A 20,364-nucleotide genomic window follows, 5' to 3' on the forward strand; every position below is an offset into this window, starting at 1 on the left:
CATGAGTCCCACACCCATACCATACATATTGCAAGTGGCTGCATGACATATAAGGTCCACTAAGGTTCAACGTAAGTTGACACCTTTACTGTGGATTTCTCACGGAGCATGCTGGAACTTGTAGTCCCACAATAGCTGGAGCACCACAGGCTGCCTAAAGGATGTCACATAAGCTGAATAATAATGCACCTAGAGTCGCTGGAATCAGGAACGCACAGAAATTAGGGCACCGGAGAGGAAATTCGGGCCTGGACTGGGCCTAGGTAGACAGCCCATTGTTATCTAGCACTGCAGTGCCCCATAGTACCACTGGCAGGCCTGAGCCAGGTATATGGTACCCTGATAAAATGCAGCTGCAATGTGTATCCCTGCCGGATCAGGGTTACCGGAGCACCGTTCCTGTAACCTGCGCAGTTGCAGTGAGGAATGACTCCTGCCATGTAATATCAGCGAGAGCTCCTCATAGTAACCAGGAGAGAACCTTGTGTCCTAGCAGCAACTGCGTCACCTGCACTGAATGCTAAGTGCTCCCAGCGAACGGAGGCCGTGACCAAGAGCAGCTTATACCATGGCGCTGTACACGACAGGCAGCGCACTCCGGCAGGCAAACCTTTAGTTCCAGTTCGCCATATTACCGGGGATTTCACAGGGTTCATGGACAGATTGTGAAATCAAAGGTCACGCACTACTGTGGGTGGGTCCTGGACAACATAATCTCCAGGCAGCAAGCGAGAGGTTAAACACAGCTAAGAAGAATTTAAGGAAGGATATTATTAGCCAGGGCAGATAAGCAGGATGACGGGTCCAGTTTCACGCACTCCCTGTTTATTCCTATGAACACAGCCCCCAACACACACCTCCCATGACCCTCTCCAGGAGGGACACAATGCTCTGTTCCTGGACTTTTCTCTTCATTTATGATTGCCATCACCTGTGCTGAAACACCTTTCTTAACCATTAACCTGTTCAACACAGGTGCCAGCAATCTTAAATTAAGAGAAAAGTCCAGAAGCAGAGCATTGTGTCCTCCTGGAGAGGGTCATGATGCGAGGTATGCCAACATGCAACAGGGCAGACAGGAGGGCAATCACTTATGTTACTGCCATATGTAAGGGTAGGTTCTCCTACTCCAGCAATCATTGTCATACCCCTCACAGGGGGGTCTCCAGGAGAGGGGGGAGGGGACTAGAAATAGCTGCTTTTCCTGCCAACATGATGACACTTGTAGTTCTACAGGAACAGGGGAGCAATGAGGGGCCCAATCCAGCTATAGAACGTATTGTAATCACTGCACGTCATGTGACCCATGCAAATGTGACCCCGGCTCTGTGTGTTAGACAGCGGCCCAGTATGAGAGACAGTCACTGTGACAGTGGCCCTGTATGAGAGACAGTCAGTGTGACAGTGGCCCTGTATGAGAGACAGTCAGTGTGACAGTGGCCCTGTACGAGAGACAGTCAGTGTGACAGTGGCCCTGTACGAGAGACAGTCAGTGTGACAGAAGCCCTGTATGAGAGACAGTGTGACAGAAGCCCTGTATGAGAGACAGTGTGACAGAAGCCCTGTATGAGAGACAGTGTGACAGAAGCCCTGTATGAGAGACAGTCAGTGTGACAGAAGCCCTGTATGAGAGACAGTCACTGTGACAGAGGCCCTGTATGAGAGACAGTCAGTGTGACAGTGGCCCTGTATGAGACAGACAGTGTGACAGCAGCTCTGTATGAGAGACAGTCAGTGTGACAGCAGCTCTGTATGAGAGACAATCAGTGTGACAGCGGCCCTGTATGAGAGACAGTGTGACAGAAGCCCTGTATGAGAGACAGTCAGTGTGACAGAAGCCCTGTATGAGAGACAGTCAGTGTGACAGAAGCCCTGTATGAGAGACAGTCAGTGTGACAGTGGCCCTGTACGAGAGACAGTCAGTGTGACAGAAGCCCTGTATGAGAGACAGTCAGTGTGACAGTGGCCCTGTATGAGAGACAATCAGTGTGACAGTGGCCCTGTATGAGACAGACAGTGTGACAGCAGCTCTGTATGAGAGACAATCAGTGTGACAGCGGCCCTGTATGAGAGACAGTGTGACAGAAGCCCTGTATGAGAGACAATCAGTGTGACAGCGGCCCTGTATGAGAGACAGTCAGTGTGACAGAAGCCCTGTATGAGAGACAGTCAGTGTGACAGAAGCCCTGTATGAGAGACAGTCAGTGTGACAGAAGCCCTGTATGAGAGACAGTGTGACAGAAGCCCTGTATGAGAGACAGTCAGTGTGACAGAAGCCCTGTACGAGAGACAGTCAGTGTGACAGAAGCCCTGTATGAGAGACAGTCAGTGTGACAGTGGCCCTGTATGAGACAGACAGTGTGACAGCAGCTCTGTATGAGAGACAATCAGTGTGACAGCGGCCCTGTATGAGAGACAGTGTGACAGAAGCCCTGTATGAGAGACAGTCAGTGTGACAGAAGCCCTGTATGAGAGACAGACAGTGTGACAGAAGCCCTGTATGAGAGACAGACAGTGTGACAGAAGCCCTGTATGAGAGACAGTCAGTGTGACAGAAGCCCTGTATGAGAGACAGTCAGTGTGACAGCGGCCCAGTATGAGAGACAGTGTGACAGAAGCCCTGTATGAGACAGTCAGTGTGACAGCAGTCCTGTAGAAGCCCTGTATGAGAGACAGTCAGTGTGACAGAAGCCCTGTATGAGAGACAGACAGTGTGACAGAAGCCCTGTATGAGAGACAGTCAGTGTGACAGAAGCCCTGTATGAGAGACAATCAGTGTGACAGCGGCCCTGTATGAGAGACAGTGTGACAGAAGCCCTGTATGAGACAGTCAGTGTGATAGAAGCCCTGTATGAGAGACAGTCAGTGTGACAAAAGCCCTGTATGAGAGACAGTCAGTGTGACAGAAGCCCTGTATGAGAGACAGACAGTGTGACAGAAGCCCTGTATGACAGACAGACAGTGTGACAGAAGCCCTGTATGAGAGACAGTCAGTGTGACAGAAGCCCTGTATGAGAGACAGTCAGTGTGACAGAAGCCCTGTATGATAGACATTGTGACAGAAGCCCTGTATGAAAGACAGTCACTGTGACAGAAGCCCTGTATGAGAGACAATCAGTGTGACAGCGGCCCTGTATGAGAGACAGTCAGTGTGACAGAAGCCCAGTATGAGAGACAGTCACTGTGACAGAAGCCCTGTATGAGAGACAATCAGTGTGACAGCGGCCCTGTATGAGAGACAGTCAGTGTGACAGAGGCCCTGTATGAGAGACAGTCAGTGTGACAGTGGCCCTGTATGAGAGACAGTCAGTGTGACAGCAGCTCTGTATGAGAGACAATCAGTGTGACAGCGGCCCTGTATGAGAGACAGTGTGACAGAAGCCCTGTATGAGAGACAGTCAGTGTGACAGAAGCCCTGTATGAGAGACAGACAGTGTGACAGAAGCCCTGTATGAGAGACAGACAGTGTGACAGAAGCCCTGTATGAGAGACAGTCAGTGTGACAGAAGCCCTGTATGAGAGACAGACAGTGTGACAGAAGCCCTGTATGAGAGACAGTCAGTGTGACAGCGGCCCAGTATGAGAGACAGTGTGACAGAAGCCCAGTATGAGAGACAGTCACTGTGACAGAAGCCCTGTATGAGAGACATTGTGACAGAAGCCCTGTATGAGAGACAATCAGTGTGACAGCGGCCCTGTATGAGAGACAGTGTGACAGAAGCCCTGTATGAGACAGTCAGTGTGATAGAAGCCCTGTATGAGAGACAGTCAGTGTGACAGAAGCCCTGTATGAGAGACAGACAGTGTGACAGAAGCCCTGTATGACAGACAGACAGTGTGACAGAAGCCCTGTATGAGAGACAGTCAGTGTGACAGAAGCCCTGTATGAGAGACAGTCAGTGTGACAGAAGCCCTGTATGAGAGACAGTCAGTGTGACAGCAGCCCTGTATGAGAGACAGTCAGTGTGACAGAAGCCCTGTATGACAGACAGACAGTGTGACAGAAGCCCTGTATGAGAGACAGTCAGTGTGACAGAAGCCCTGTATGAGAGACAGTGTGACAGGAGCCCTGTATGAGAGACAGTCAGTGTGACAGAAGCCCTGTATGAGAGACACTGTGACAGGAGCCCTGTATGAGAGACAGTCAGTGTGACAGAAGCCCTGTATGAGAGACACTGTGACAGAAGCCCTGTATGAGAGACAGACAGCAGCACGGTAGACAAGCAGCGGTAGAGCAGTGAGGAGAGGCAGCATATTACAGCAGAGGAATGAGGTGTGAGGCACTAGCAATGTAGATTACCAGAGCTGTCTGTGATCCGGTGACGCTTCATCTCAGAGTCCCGGTTATCAGCCATGGGCTGCGGGCTGGTCACTAGCTGCGCGGCCTCTGCTATAGGAACCAACTGCAAATCCCCAGCACTGCTCATAGTATACACAGCCCGGGCACTCCCTGCCCAGCCTCCTCCCCAGCCTCTCCCCCTGCACAGCCTCCTCCCCAGACAGTCCCAGCCTCCTGCTCCCTAGCCAGTCCCAGCCTCATAGCACAGACAGCACGGGAACTCCCTGCGCAGCCTCCTCCCCAGCCTGTCCCAGCCTCCTCCTCCCCAGCCTCTCCCCCCCTGCACAGCCTCCTCCCCAGTCCCAGCCTCCTGCTTCCCAGTCTCTCTCCTCTGCTCCTCCTCAGCCAGTCCCAGCCTCCTACTCCCCAGCCTCCTCCCCAGCCAGTCCCAGCCTCCTGCTCCCCAGTCTCTCTCCCCCAGCCTCCTGCACAACAGCCTCTACCCTACTCCTCCTCAGCCAGTCCCAGCCTCCTCCCCAGCACTGCTCATAGCACAGACAGCACGGGAGCTCCCTGCACAGCCTCCTCCCCGGCCTGTCCCCATGCACAGCCTCCTCCCCACAGTGTCATGTGTACACACTAGAGATACACACACACACTGCATGTGTCTGATCTACTGCACACAATACACACTGCTTGTGTCATATCTACTGCACACAATACACACTGCATTGTCTGATCTACTGCACACAATACACACTGCTTGTGTCATATCTACTGCACACAATACACTGCATGTGTCATATCTACTGCACACAACACACACTGCATGTGTCATATCTACTGCACACAATACACACTGCATGTGTCTGATCTACTGCACACAACACACACTGCATGTGTCATATCTACTGCACACAATACACACTGCATGTGTCTGATCAACTGCACACAATACACACTGCATGTGTCTGATCTACTGCACACAACACACACTGCATGTGTCATATCTACTGCACACAACACACTGCATGTGTCATATCTACTGCACAACACACACTGCATGTGTCATATCTACTGCACACTGCATATCAATACACACTGCATTGTCTGATCTACTACACACAATACACACTGCATGTGTCTGATCTGCTGCTGCACACACAACACACATTGCATGTGTCTGATCTGCTGCTGCTGCTGCACACACAACACACATTGCATGTGTCTGATTTACTGCACACAATACACACTGCATGTGTCTGATCTACTGCACACAATACACACTGCATGTGTCTGATCTACTGCACACAATACACACTGCATGTGTCTGATCTACTGCACACAATACACACTGCATGTGTCTGATCTGCTGCACACACAACACACATTGCATGTGTCTGATCTACTGCACACAATACACACTGCATGTGTCTGATCTACTGCACACAATACACACTGCATGTGTCTGATCTGCTGCACACAATACACACTGCATGTGTCATATCTACTGCACACAATACACACTGCATGTGTCTGATCTACTGCACACAATACACACTGCATATGTCTGATCTACTGCACACAATACACACTGCATGTGTCATATCTACTTCACACAACACACTGCATGTGTCTGATCTACTGCACACAATACACACTGCATGTGTCTGATCTGCTGCACACAATACACACTGCATGTGTCATATCTACTGCACACAATACACACTGCATGTGTCTGATCTACTGCACACAATACACACTGCATGTGTCTGATCTACTGCACACAATACACACTGCTTGTGTCTGATCTACTGCACACAACACACAGCATGTGTCATATCTACTGCACACAACACACTGCATGTGTCATATCTACTGCACAACACACACTGCATGTGTCATATCTACTGCACACTGCATATCAATACACACTGCATTGTCTGATCTACTACACACAATACACACTGCATGTGTCTGATCTGCTGCTGCACACACAACACACATTGCATGTGTCTGATCTGCTGCTGCTGCTGCACACACAACACACATTGCATGTGTCTGATTTACTGCACACAATACACACTGCATGTGTCTGATCTACTGCACACAATACACACTGCATGTGTCTGATCTACTGCACACAATACACACTGCATGTGTCTGATCTACTGCACACAATACACACTGCATGTGTCTGATCTGCTGCACACAATACACACTGCATGTGTCTGATCTACTGCACACAACACACACTGCATGTGTCATATCTACTGCACACAATACACACTGCATGTGTCTGATCAACTGCACACAATACACACTGCATGTGTCTGATCTACTGCACACAACACACACTGCATGTGTCATATCTACTGCACACAACACACTGCATGTGTCATATCTACTGCACAACACACACTGCATGTGTCATATCTACTGCACACTGCATATCAATACACACTGCATTGTCTGATCTACTACACACAATACACACTGCATGTGTCTGATCTGCTGCTGCACACACAACACACATTGCATGTGTCTGATCTGCTGCTGCTGCTGCACACACAACACACATTGCATGTGTCTGATTTACTGCACACAATACACACTGCATGTGTCTGATCTACTGCACACAATACACACTGCATGTGTCTGATCTACTGCACACAATACACACTGCATGTGTCTGATCTACTGCACACAATACACACTGCATGTGTCTGATCTGCTGCACACACAACACACATTGCATGTGTCTGATCTACTGCACACAATACACACTGCATGTGTCTGATCTACTGCACACAATACACACTGCATGTGTCTGATCTGCTGCACACAATACACACTGCATGTGTCATATCTACTGCACACAATACACACTGCATGTGTCTGATCTACTGCACACAATACACACTGCATATGTCTGATCTACTGCACACAATACACACTGCATGTGTCATATCTACTTCACACAACACACTGCATGTGTCTGATCTACTGCACACAATACACACTGCATGTGTCTGATCTGCTGCACACAATACACACTGCATGTGTCATATCTACTGCACACAATACACACTGCATGTGTCTGATCTACTGCACACAATACACACTGCATGTGTCTGATCTACTGCACACAATACACACTGCTTGTGTCTGATCTACTGCACACAACACACAGCATGTGTCATATCTACTGCACACAACACACTGCATGTGTCATATCTACTGCACAACACACACTGCATGTGTCATATCTACTGCACACTGCATATCAATACACACTGCATTGTCAGATCTACTACACACAATACACACTGCATGTGTCTGATCTGCTGCTGCACACACAACACACATTGCATGTGTCTGATCTGCTGCTGCTGCTGCACACACAACACACATTGCATGTGTCTGATTTACTGCACACAATACACACTGCATGTGTCTGATCTACTGCACACAATACACACTGCATGTGTCTGATCTACTGCACACAATACACACTGCATGTGTCTGATCTACTGCACACAATACACACTGCATGTGTCTGATCTGCTGCACACAATACACACTGCATGTGTCTGATCTGCTGCACACAATACACACTGCTTGTGTCTGATCTACTGCACACAATACACACTGCATGTGTCATATCTACTTCACACAACACACTGCATGTGTCTGATCTACTGCACACAATACACACTGCATGTGTATGATCTGCTGCACACAATACACACTGCATGTGTCATATCTACTGCACACAATACACACTGCATGTGTCTGATCTACTGCACACAATACACACTGCATGTGTCTGATCTACTGCACACAATACACACTGCATGTGTCTGATCTGCTGCTTCACAAAACACACATTGCATGTGTCTGATCTACTGCACACAATACACACTGCTTGTGTCTGATCTACTGCACACAACACACTGCATGTGTCATATCTACTGCACACAACACACTGCATGTGTCATATCTACTGCACACAACACACTGCATGTGTCATATCTACTGCACACAACACACTGCATGTGTCTGATCTGCTGCACACAATACACACTGCATGTGTCATATCTACTGCACACAATACACACTGCATGTGTCATATCTACTGCACACAATACACTGCATGTGTCATATCTACTGCACACAACACACACTGCATGTGTCATATCTACTGCACACAATACACACTGCATGTGTCTGATCTACTGCACACAATACACACTGCTTGTGTCATATCTACGGCACACAACACACTGCATGTGTCTGATCTACTGCACACAACACACTGCATGTGTCATATCTACTGCACACAATACACACTGCATGTGTCATATCTACTGCACACAATACACTGCATGTGTCATATCTACTGCACACAACACACACTGCATGTGTCATATCTACTGCACACAATACACACTGCATGTGTCTGATCTACTGCACACAATACACACTGCATGTGTCTGATCTACTGCACACAATACACACTGCTTGTGTCATATCTACGGCACACAACACACTGCATGTGTCATATCTACTGCACACAACACACTGCATGTGTCATATCTACTGCACACAATACACACTGCATGTGTCTGATCTACTGCACACAATACACACTGCATGTGTCTGATCTACTGCACACAATACACACTGCTTGTGTCATATCTACTGCACACAACACACTGCATGTGTCATATCTACTGCACACAACACACTGCATGTGTCATATCTACTGCACACAATACACACTGCATAGTCTGATCTACTACACACAATACACACTGCATTGTCTGATCTACTACACACAATACACACTGCATGTGTCTGATCTGCTGTTTCACAAAACACACATTGCATGTGTCTGATCTACTGCACACAATACACACTGCATGTGTCTGATCTACTGCACACAATACACACTGCATGTGTCTGATCTACTGCACACAATACACACTGCATGTGTCTGATCTACTGCACACAATACACACTGCATGTGTCTGATCTACTGCACACAATACACACTGCATGTGTCTGATCTACTGCACACAATACACACTGCATGTGTCTGATCTACTGCACACAATACACACTGCATGTGTCTGATCTATTGCACACAATACACACTGCTTGTGTCATATCTACTGCTGCACACGCTGCATGTGTCTGATCTGCTGCACACAATACACACTGGACACTGCATGTGTCTGATCTGCCGCTGCACATGCTGCATGTGTCTGATCTACTGCACACAATACACACTGGACACTGCGTGTGTCTGATCTGCTGCTGCACACACAACACACACTGCTATAGCCTTATTGTCAGCACCGTTATTACAGGTCTGTGTATTATAAGATGAGTGCCAGCGATAGGGCGTCTCCCCGTTGGTGGAAGCTACAGAGGAGCATTGGAGCAGAGCTTCTAATCCTCAAGCCACACTACTGGCCAGGTTTTACGGATATCCATGCTCGAGCACCTAAATCAAAATGACCGAGGTGCTGCTTAAGTCACCTGCGCTCAAGCATGAACAGCCTTGAAATAGGACTGTTAGGGGCCCATTTATTACATACTAGGTGCTTCATCGCGCCCTATGGCCGCTCTTCACACCGTTGCAAGGGTCTACGCCCCCTTAACCCTTGCATGCCTTTCTGGGGTTCAATATTTGTATTATATGGAGTGTTACCTGCATTCCTTTGTTAGTGGTTAAATATTGCACAATGAAAGGGCGTGCGATGGTGAAGGAGGCGCAGCCCCTTGCGACGGCGTGAACAGCACCTGCAGGGCACGAAGTACAGAATGTAGCGGGTGCGCGGGAAACTGGGGGAGGGCGTCTGTAGATGCTGCGGGTGGAGGGGGGGGCGGATGCAGGGGGGGCCCGGATGGGGAAGGGTCGGGAGCTGCTGCGGGTGGGGGAGGGGCAGAGGAGTGGGGGCTGCAGGTGGGGGAGTGGTCTGGAGGCACTGCAGGTGGGGGAGGCGCAGGGGTGCCATGGGTGGGGGAGGAGCAGGTGCGGGGATGTTGCGGATAGGTGAAGGGTTTCGGAGGTGCTATGGGATGGGAAGGGGCAGGGGTGCCGAGGGTGGGGTAGGGGGTCCGGAGGCACCGCGGGTGGGGGAGTGGCAGGTGCGGGTGGTGCGGCGGATGGGGAAGGGGGTCCAGAGGTGGTGGAGGGGTGGGAGCGGGGGTGCCGTGGGTGGGTGAGGGGAGCGACCGTGGATGGAGGAGGGTGTCTGCAGATGCTGCAGGTGGAGGGGGGGGGCAGGTGTGGGGGGAGACATATATGGGGGGGTGGATGGTGGAGGGGGTCTGGAGGTGCTGTGGGTGGTGGAGGGGCGGGAGAGTGAGAGCTGCGGGTGGTGTATGGGGTCTGGAGGCACAGCGTGTGGGGGAGGGGTGGAGTGCTGCATGTGGTGGAGGGGAAGGTGCGGAGGTGTGGTGCATTGGGGAGGGGTCTGGAGGCGCTGCGGGTACTGTACCTGGCAAAAAGGTAGTTGGAGGGTATGCAGTAACAGGGCCAGGACAGGGGTGACAGGGTCAGAACAGGGGTGAAGGGGCCAGGACAGAGGTGACGGGGCCAGCACAGGGGCGACGGGGCAAGGACAGGGGCGACGGGGCAAGGATAAGGGTGACAGGGCAAGGCCAGGGGTGACAGGGCAAGGCCAGGGGTGACAGGGACATGACAGAACACAGGGCACGGGAGAGATTGGTATTAGGGACAAAACAGTGGTGACAGACAGATGTGTCTTACCGGAGTCACGGCTGCTGGCTGCTGCTGTTCCACTCCAACCTGTTGGGATCTGCTGCTGCTGGAGACTTGGCATGGCTGACTCTCTCAGGCTGGAGTCCTGCTTCCTCTGCCCGTCCGCATCCCTCCCCCCCTCCTCAGTCACACACCGCGGACCTCGCACGGCTGCCGGGCACTGTGGTAAGGGGAGACTGGGAGTGACTGGTTAGCCCCCAGGAGACGCTGCGGCTGGAGGGAGGAGGGGGTCGGAGCCTGCAAGCAGCGCGGACTTCTGCAGCGCTGCCAACCGGTGTGAGTACCCCACCTCACTGCGGGCAGCAGCGCTGCAGCTAGCGGCGGGGTTGCCGGGGCTGGAGATAACAGAGACAGTACTGAACCTGCACAGCGGCAGGTGCCCCACAAAACTGCAGCTAAGAAGTGTGGAGTGTGCCAGAAAGGGACGCACCTCCGCGCCAGAGAGCCCCTGCTGAGTATGCTGATGTGGCAGGGTCAAGGACACAGTGAGCCAGTGCCCGTCTGTCTGTAGGGCATACCCCCTCACACACCCCCATACCTCCCCACTCCCCACCCATTTTTTTGGGTCTGTCCCGCTGTCCCACCCGCGGGCCGCAGTGTTCCGCGGTGGGGGGGGGGGGGGCAGTTGGAAAGCTCCTGTACTCGCTGTTCTGCTTAGCAGAGCAGCGGTGAATAGTGGAGACAGAGGGAGAGGGGGCATCAGGGGGTACGGATTAATGGGGGGGTTCCAGCAGCAGAGCCGGATTAAGGGGGGGGGGATACATACCATTGGCCCCACAGTTTTAGGGGACCCCCGGCTGGAGTAGCTCTGTTCCAGCTCAGAAGCCCCCCCCCCCCCCCCCCCCGTCCTGCCAGTAACAGCGGCAGCATTGTGCTACAGTCAGCACACGCTGCTGCATATTGGCAGGTCTGTGGTGTTGCAGGGAGGCAGCAGTCTCCCTGCTTTCTTCTCCCTGTGCGGGTGTGTAGGGGGAGCGACCACCTCCTCTGGATTTAGCCCTAGCTGAGGGGCCAAAATCCCATAAAAAAATAATAATCCCGGAATTTGCATAAGGGGGCGTGGCCACGTGTCCCGCAATTAGGCCACGCCCCTGAACTCGCAGCAGGCACAGCACTGAGATAGGGCCAGGGGCAAACGCAGGATTTATTCAGGGGGGTTTCCGTGGGTGTGTATCTGACTATCTGTGAATGGGTATATATGTATATATATATATATATATATATATGTGTATATTTATTTATATATATATATATATATATATACGGTGAAATACAGATAAATGGAATCCCGATATCCGCAGGTATTCCCACTCGGTTAGTTGCTCCACGCCACCAACCGACTGGGAATCTAACCTGTGGCAAGCGAAGCGAGCAACCGCGCCCGCAGCGAGCCCACGAGGGTTCTCGCCACCTCACTTCCGACAGACGGGATGCCACTGAGAACTGGCATCCCGTGTGCTGGTAAAACATGCTGATATTTTATATATGATCATCGACCATGTTCCCAGCAGCCAGAGAGGTGGAGACAGAAAAGGAAAATTGCTTAATACGGAAGCAAGATGGATCTTTAAATTAGAGACTGTACAACCAAGGGCCTTAATGACCAAATCCTGTGGAATGTGATTAATAAACCTTGATACTCAAGGGCAGTGGCGGAACTAGCGAGCGGTGGGCCCAGGTGCGACAAAATGCTTTGCCCCCCCCCCCCCCCCCATCCCATCCAATTCCACCCCCTCACCCCTGGAGAGGATCTGGTGAGGGGAGACCTGCTCAGGGCCAGAGAAATGGATACCTAGCAACAGTGCCGTAACTAGACATTTTAGCACTGTGTGCAAGAAACGGCATTGGAGCCCCCCCCCTGCATGCAAAACAGGGGCAGTGCGCGCCGTAGGCGCGCGATAAAATACATAGTGGCGTGGCTTCGTGGGGAAGGGGTGTGGCCACAAAATAATACCAATTCATAAAACGGTGCACAGTAGTCTCCATTATTCAAATTACGCCGCACAGTAGCACCACTACACCAGGTAGAGACCCTTTTACACCTTACAACGGACAGATTCCTCATTTTACACATTACGGCAGACAGCGTCACCCTTTTTACACATTACGGCAGACAGCGTCCCCCTTTTTACAAATTACGCCAGACAGCTTCCCCCTTTTTACACATTACGGCAGACAGCGTGCACTTTTTACACATAACGGCAGACAGCATCCCCTTTTTACACATAACGGCAGACAGCGTCCCCTTTTTACACATAACGGCAGACAGCGTGCCCTTGTTAAACATAGCGGCAGACAGCGTACACTTTTTACACATAACGGCAGACAGCATCCCCCTTTTTACACATTACGGCAGACAGCGTGCACTTTTTACACATAACGGCAGACAGTGTCCCCTTTTTACACATTACGGCAGACAGCGTGCCCTTGTTACACATTACGGCAGACAGCGTCCCCCTTTTTACACATTACGGCAGGCAGATTCCCCCTTTTTACACATTACGGCAGGCAGATTCCCCCTTTTTACACATAGCGGCAGGCAGTCCCCCCTTTTTACACATTGCGGCAGGCAGTCCCCCGTTTTTACACATTGCGGCAGGCAGATTCGCCATTTTTACACATTGCGGCAGGCAGATTCCTCCTTTTTACACATTGCGGCAGGCAGTCCCCCATTTTTACACATTGCGGCAGGCAGATTCCCCATTTTTACACATTGCGGCAGGCAGTCCCCTGTTTTTACACATTGCGGCAGGCAGTCCCCCGTTTTTACACATTGCGGCAGGCAGTCCCCCATTTTTACACATTGCGGCAGGCAGATTCCCCATTTTTACACATTGCGGCAGCAGTCCCCCATTTTTACACATTGCGGCAGGCAGTCCCCCGTTTTTACACATTGCGGCAGGTAGTCCCCCATTTTTACACATTGCAGCAGGCAGATTCCCCCTTTTTACACATTGCGGCAGGCAGTCCCCCATTTTTACACATTGCGGCAGGCAGATTCCCCATTTTTACACATTGCGGCAGGCAGATTCCCCCTTTTTACACATAGCTGCAGGCAGTCCCCCTTTTTTACACATAGCGGCAGGCAGTCCCACATTTTTACACATAGCGGCAGGCAGTCCCAACAAAGAAAGAAAGAGACAGAAAGAAAGAGACAGAAAGCAAGAAGAATTATACTTACCCTCTCCGCTGGCTCCGGCTCCTCGGTGCAGCGTCAGGCGATTCCCAGGCTGGAGAGAAGGAGGAGGAGGGAGGTGGAGGAGGGAGCCGCAGCAGCGCTGTGTTATTGGTGGAGGCGCTGCTGCTGCTGCCCCTCTGCTTCACTATAGGCTGTTCTCGGAAGAGAACAGTTTGACTCATTACATGCTTTGGGCCCCTGGACAGAGGCGGGCCCCAGTGCAACGCACTGGTTGCACTGGCGGTAGTTCCGCCTCTGCTCAGGGGTTAATCACTGTGATTGAACTATGGGCTTATTCCTCTATGGTGGCGGGTTAGTTACTGCTCTATTGCACGGAGGGTTATTGCCCCCCTATATAGTTTAAGTAAGGGGGATTTCAGATTTATTGTATATAAAATACCCTGTTTAAGTAGAATGGTGCATTATGATGAAACAGAGCTGGACCCGCAGCAGATCTAATTTGTAATAGACTAATATAGGTAGCCATGATAACTTTCCCTATATATATACATGCCAACCAGGTGGATATTGAATGTGTTAAGTATGTACATTGTAAGGACGCACTAAAGTTAAACACTTGTTACACTTTTCCCATTCATTGCAGACCCTACGCTGACACTCCGCTGCGAGCGGCTTTGGTTGCCATGGTGACCAGGCCGTGGACCCGACGTGCTGCCTAGCAAAGAGACGCCAGGGAGGGTGAGGCGGCGCGGATGACGTAATTCCCGCGAGACGCAGGAGTCCCCCGGCGCGGTAGGAAGCGCGGGAGAAGCTCGTCTTCACGGGTGTTAGACACTGGCTTTATAAGGTAAGAGAGGGTTATTACACTGTATATCACGCCTTTACAAAGGGGCTACGGGCCCCGAAACGTTGGACTGTACATGTGATTTATTTTTCAATACACTTTGACTTCTTATACAAGACCTGGAGTGACGCCGTTTTTTGCACTTATGTTTAATCTGATACGGAGGGCACCCAGGCCACTAACACAGGAAGGACCAGGAGTGCCGGGCAATGTAGCAGCATATATATATATATATATATATATATATACATAGACATATATATATATACACACACACACACAGACATAGACATATATATATATATATATATATATATACACACACACACAGACATAGACATATATATATATATATATATATATGTATATATATACACACACACACACACACATAGACATATATATATATATATATACAGGTTGAGTATCCCTTATCCAAAATGCTTGGGACCAGAGGTATTTTGGATATCGGATTTTTCCGTATTTTGGAATAATTAGATACCATAATGAGATATCATGGTGATGGGACCTAAATCTAAGCACAGAATACATTTATGTCTCATATACACCTTATACACACAGCCTGAAGGTCATTTTAGCCAATATTTTTTATAACTTTGTGTATTATACAAAGTGTGTGTACATTCACACAATTCAGTTATGTTTCATATACACCTTATACACACAGCCTGAAGGTCATTTACTACAATATTTTTAATAACTTTGTGTATTAAACAAAGTTTGTGTACATTGAGCCATCAAAAAACAAAGGTTTCATTATTTCTCTAACGTCCTAGTGGATGCTGGGGACTCCGTCAGGACCATGGGGATTAGCGGCTCCGCAGGAGACAGGGCACGAAAATAAAGCTTTAGGATCAGGTGGTGTGCACTGGCTCCTCCCCCTATGACCCTCCTCCAAGCCTCAGTTAGGTTTTTGTGCCCGTCCGAGCAGGGTGCAATCTAGGTGGCTCTCCTAAAGAGCTGCTTAGAAAAAGTTTTTAGGTTTTTTATTTTCAGTGAGTCCTGCTGGCAACAGGCTCACTGCATCGAGGGACTTAGGGGAGAGAAGTCAACTCACCTGCGTGCAGGATGGATTGGCTTCTTAGGCTACTGGACACCATTAGCTCCAGAGGGATCGAACACAGGCCCAGCCATGGAGTCCGGTCCCGGAGCCGCGCCGCCGACCCCCCTTGCAGATGCCGAAGATGGAAGAGGTCCAGAAGCAGGCGGTAGAAGACTTTTCAGTCTTCCTGAGGTAGCGCACAGCACTGCAGCTGTGCGCCATTGTTGTCAGCACACTTCACACAGCGGTCACGGAGGGTGCAGGGCGCTGGGGGGGCGCCCTGGGCAGCAATGTATAATACCTTTTTATGGCTAAAAAATACATCACATATAGCCCTTGAGGCTATATGGATGTATTTAACCCCTGCCAGATCTCACAAACTCCGGAGAAGAGCCCGCCGAAATAGGGGGCGGGGCTTATTCTCCTCAGCACACAGCGCCATTTTCCTGCTCAGCTCCGCTGTGAGGAAGGCTCCCAGGACTCTCCCCTGCACTGCACTACAGAATCAGGGTAAAACAGAGAGGGGGGGCACTTTTTTTGGCGATATTACTATATTTAAGCTGCTATAAGGATACAACACTTATATAGGGTTGTTCCCATATATATTATAGCGCTTGGGTGTGTGCTGGCAAACTCTCCCTCTGTCTCCCCAAAGGGCTAGTGGGGTCCTGTCTTCAATAGAGCATTCCCTGTGTGTCTGCTGTGTGTCGGTACGTGTGTGTCGACATGTATGAGGACGATGTTGGTGTGGAGGCAGAGCAATTGCCAGTAATGGTGATGTCACCCCCCAGGGAGTCGACACCGGAATGGATGGCTTTGTTTATGGAATTACGTGATAATGTCAGCACATTACAAAAATCAGTTGACGACATGAGACGGCCGGAAAACCAGTTAGTACCTGCCCAGGCGTCTCAGACACCGTCAGGGGCTGTAAAACGCCCTTTACCTCAGTCGGTCGACACAGACCCGGACACGGACACTGAATCTAGTGTCGACGGTGAAGAAAAAAAAACGTATTTTCCAGTAGGGCCACACGTTATATGATCACGGCAATGAAGGAGGCTTTGCATATCTCTGATACTACAAGTACCACAAAAAGGGGTATTATGTGGGGGGTGAAAAAACTACCTGTAGTTTTTCCTGAATCAGAGGAATTGAATGATGTATGTGATGAAGCGTGGGTTAACCCAGATAGAAAAGTGCTAATTTCAAAAAAGTTATTGGCATTATACCCTTTCCCGCCAGAGGTTAGGGCGCGCTGGGAAACACCCCCTAAGGTGGATAGGCGCTCACACGCTTATCAAAACAAGTGGCGTTACCGTCTCCTGATACGGCCGCCCTCAAGGATCCAGCTGATAGGAGGCTGGAAACTACCCTAAAAAGTATATACACACATACTGGTGTTATACTGCGACCAGCCATCGCCTCAGCCTGGATGTGCAGTGCTGGGGTGGTCTGGTCGGATTCCCTGACTGATAATATTGATACCCTGGATAGGGACAGTATTTTACAGACTTTAGAGCAATTAAAGGATGCTTTTCTTTATATGCGAGATGCTCAGAGGGATATTTGCACTCTGGCATCGAGAGTAAGTGCGATGTCCATATCTGCCAGAAGAAGTTTATGGACACGACAGTGGTCAGGTGATGCGGACTCCAAACGGCATATGGAAGTATTGCCGTATAAAGGGGAGGAATTATTTGGCGTCGGTCTATCGGATTTGGTGGCCACGGCAACTGCCGGGAAATCCACCTTTTTACCTCAGACCCCCTCCCAACAGAAAAAGACACCGTCTTTTCAGCCGCAGTCCTTTCGGTCCTATAAGAAGCGGGCAAAAGGACAGTCATATCTGCCCCGAGGCAGAGGAAAGGGTAAGAGAGGGCAGCAAGCAGCTCCTTCCCAGGAACAGAAGCCCTCCGCGGGTTCTGCAAAGCCCTCAGCATGACGCTGGGGCTTTACAAGCGGACTCAGGAACGGTGGGGGGTCGACTCAAGAATTTCAGCGCGCAGTGGGCTTGCTCACAGGTGGACCCCTGGATCCTGCAGGTAGTATCTCAGGGTTACAGGTTGGAATTCGAGCAGTCTCCTCCTCGCCGGTTCCTAAAGTCTGCTTTGCCAACGTCTCCCTCAGACAGGGCGACGGTATTGGAAGCCATTCACAAGCTGTTTTCTCAGCAGGTGATAGTCAAGGTACCCCTCCTACAACAGGAAAAGGGGTATTACTCCACGCTATTTGTGGTACCGAAGCCGGACGGCTCGGTAAGACCTATTCTAAATCTGAAATCTTTGAACCTGTACATACAAAAATTCAAGTTCAAGATGGAATCACTCAGAGCAGTGATAGCGAATCTGGAAGAAGGGGACTTTATGGTGTCCCTGGACATAAAAGATGCTTACCTGCATGTCCCAATTTGCCCTTCACATCAAGGGTACCTCAGGTTCGTGGTGCAAAACTGTCATTATCAGTTTCAGACGCTGCCGTTTGGATTGTCCACGGCACCTCGGGTCTTTACCAAGGTAATGGCCGAAATGATGATTCTTCTGCGAAGAAGAGGCGTATTAATTATCCCTTACTTGGACGATCTCCTGATAAGGGCAAGGTCCAGAGAACAGCTGGAGGACGGAGTAGCACTAACCCAAGTAGTGCTGCAACAACACGGGTGGATTCTGAATTTTCCAAAATCTCAGTTGACCCCGACAACACGTCTGCTGTTCCTGGGAATGATTCTGGACACGGTTCAGAAAAAGGTGTTTCTTCCGGAGGAGAAAGCCAAGGAGTTATCCGAACTTGTCAGGAACCTCCTAAAACCAGGAAAAGTGTCTGTGCATCAATGCACAAGAGTCCTGGGAAAGATGGTGGCTTCTTACGAAGCAATCCCATTCGGCAGATTCCACGCACAAACTTTTCAGTGGGATCTGCTGGACAAATGGTCCGGATCGCATCTGCAGATGCATCAGCGGATAACCTTATCGCCACGGACAAGGGTGTCTCTTCTGTGGTGGTTGCAGAGTGCTCATCTGTTAGAAGGCCGCAGATTCGGCATACAGGACTGGGTCCTGGTGACCACGGATGCCAGTCTGAGAGGCTGGGGACCGGTCACACAGGGAAGAAACTTCCAGGGAGTATGGTCAAGCCTGGAGATGTCTCTTCACATAAATATACTGGAGCTAAGAGCGATTTACAATGCTCTAAGCCTGGCAAAACCCCTGCTTCAGGGTCAGCCGGTGTTGATCCAGTCGGACAACATCACGGCAGTCGCCCACGTAAACAGACAGGGCGGCACAAGAAGCAGGAGAGCAATGGCAGAAGCTGCAAGGATTCTTCGCTGGGCGGAAGATCATGTGATAGCACTGTCAGCAGTGTTCATTCCGGGAGTGGACAACTGGGAAGCAGACTTCCTCAGCAGACACGATCTACACCCGGGAGAGTGGGGACTTCATCCAGAAGTCTTCCACATGATTGTGAACCGTTGGGAAAAACCAAAGGTGGATATGATGGCGTCTCGCCTCAACAAAAAACTGGACAGGTATTGCGCCAGGTCAAGAGACCCTCAGGCAATAGCTGTGGACGCTCTGGTAACACCGTGGGTGTTCCAGTCAGTGTATGTGTTTCCTCCTCTGCCTCTCATACCCAAAGTACTGAGAATTATACGGCAAAGGGGAGTAAGAACGATACTCGTGGCTCCGGATTGGCCAAGAAGAACTTGGTACCCGGAACTTCAGGAGATGCTCACGGAAAATCCGTGGCCTCTACCTCTAAGACGGGACCTGATTCAGCAGGTACCGTGTCTATTCCAAGACTTACCGCGGCTGCGTTTGACGGCGTGGCGGTTGAACGCCGAATTCTAAGGGAAAAAGGCATTCCAGAAGAGGTCATTCCTACACTGGTTAAAGCCAGGAAGGAGGTGACTGCACAACATTATCACCGCATTTGGAGAAAATATGTTGCGTGGTGTGAGGCCAGGAAGGCCCCCACGGAGGAATTTCAATTGGGTCGATTCCTACATTTCCTGCAAACAGGATTGTCTATGGGCCTCAAGTTGGGGTCCATTAAGGTTCAAATTTCGGCCCTGTCGATTTTCTTCCAGAAAGAATTGGCTTCAGTTCCTGAAGTCCAGACTTTTGTAAAAGGAGTACTACATATACAGCCCCCGGTTGTGCCCCCAGTGGCTCCGTGGGACCTTAATGTAGTTTTGGATTTTCTCAAATCCCATTGGTTTGAGCCACTCAAATCGGCGGATTTG

General features: G+C 50.3%; 1 protein-coding gene across 1 annotated transcript in view; it reads right to left on the minus strand.

The window, feature by feature from the left end:
• STOM (stomatin) overlaps window positions 1-4,460 on the minus strand; it is a 54,471-nt gene extending 50,011 nt beyond the window's left edge. The window contains exon 1 of the mRNA XM_063935963.1: window positions 4,301-4,460. Coding sequence (XP_063792033.1) covers window positions 4,301-4,427 — 127 coding nt within the window. The 5' untranslated portion in view covers window positions 4,428-4,460. The remainder of the gene's footprint in view (window positions 1-4,300) is intronic.
• Between the last annotated feature and the right edge of the window lie 15,904 nt (window positions 4,461-20,364).

Source organism: Pseudophryne corroboree, chromosome 8 (genome assembly GCF_028390025.1).
Source record: "Pseudophryne corroboree isolate aPseCor3 chromosome 8, aPseCor3.hap2, whole genome shotgun sequence".
NCBI lineage: Eukaryota > Metazoa > Chordata > Amphibia > Anura > Myobatrachidae > Pseudophryne > Pseudophryne corroboree.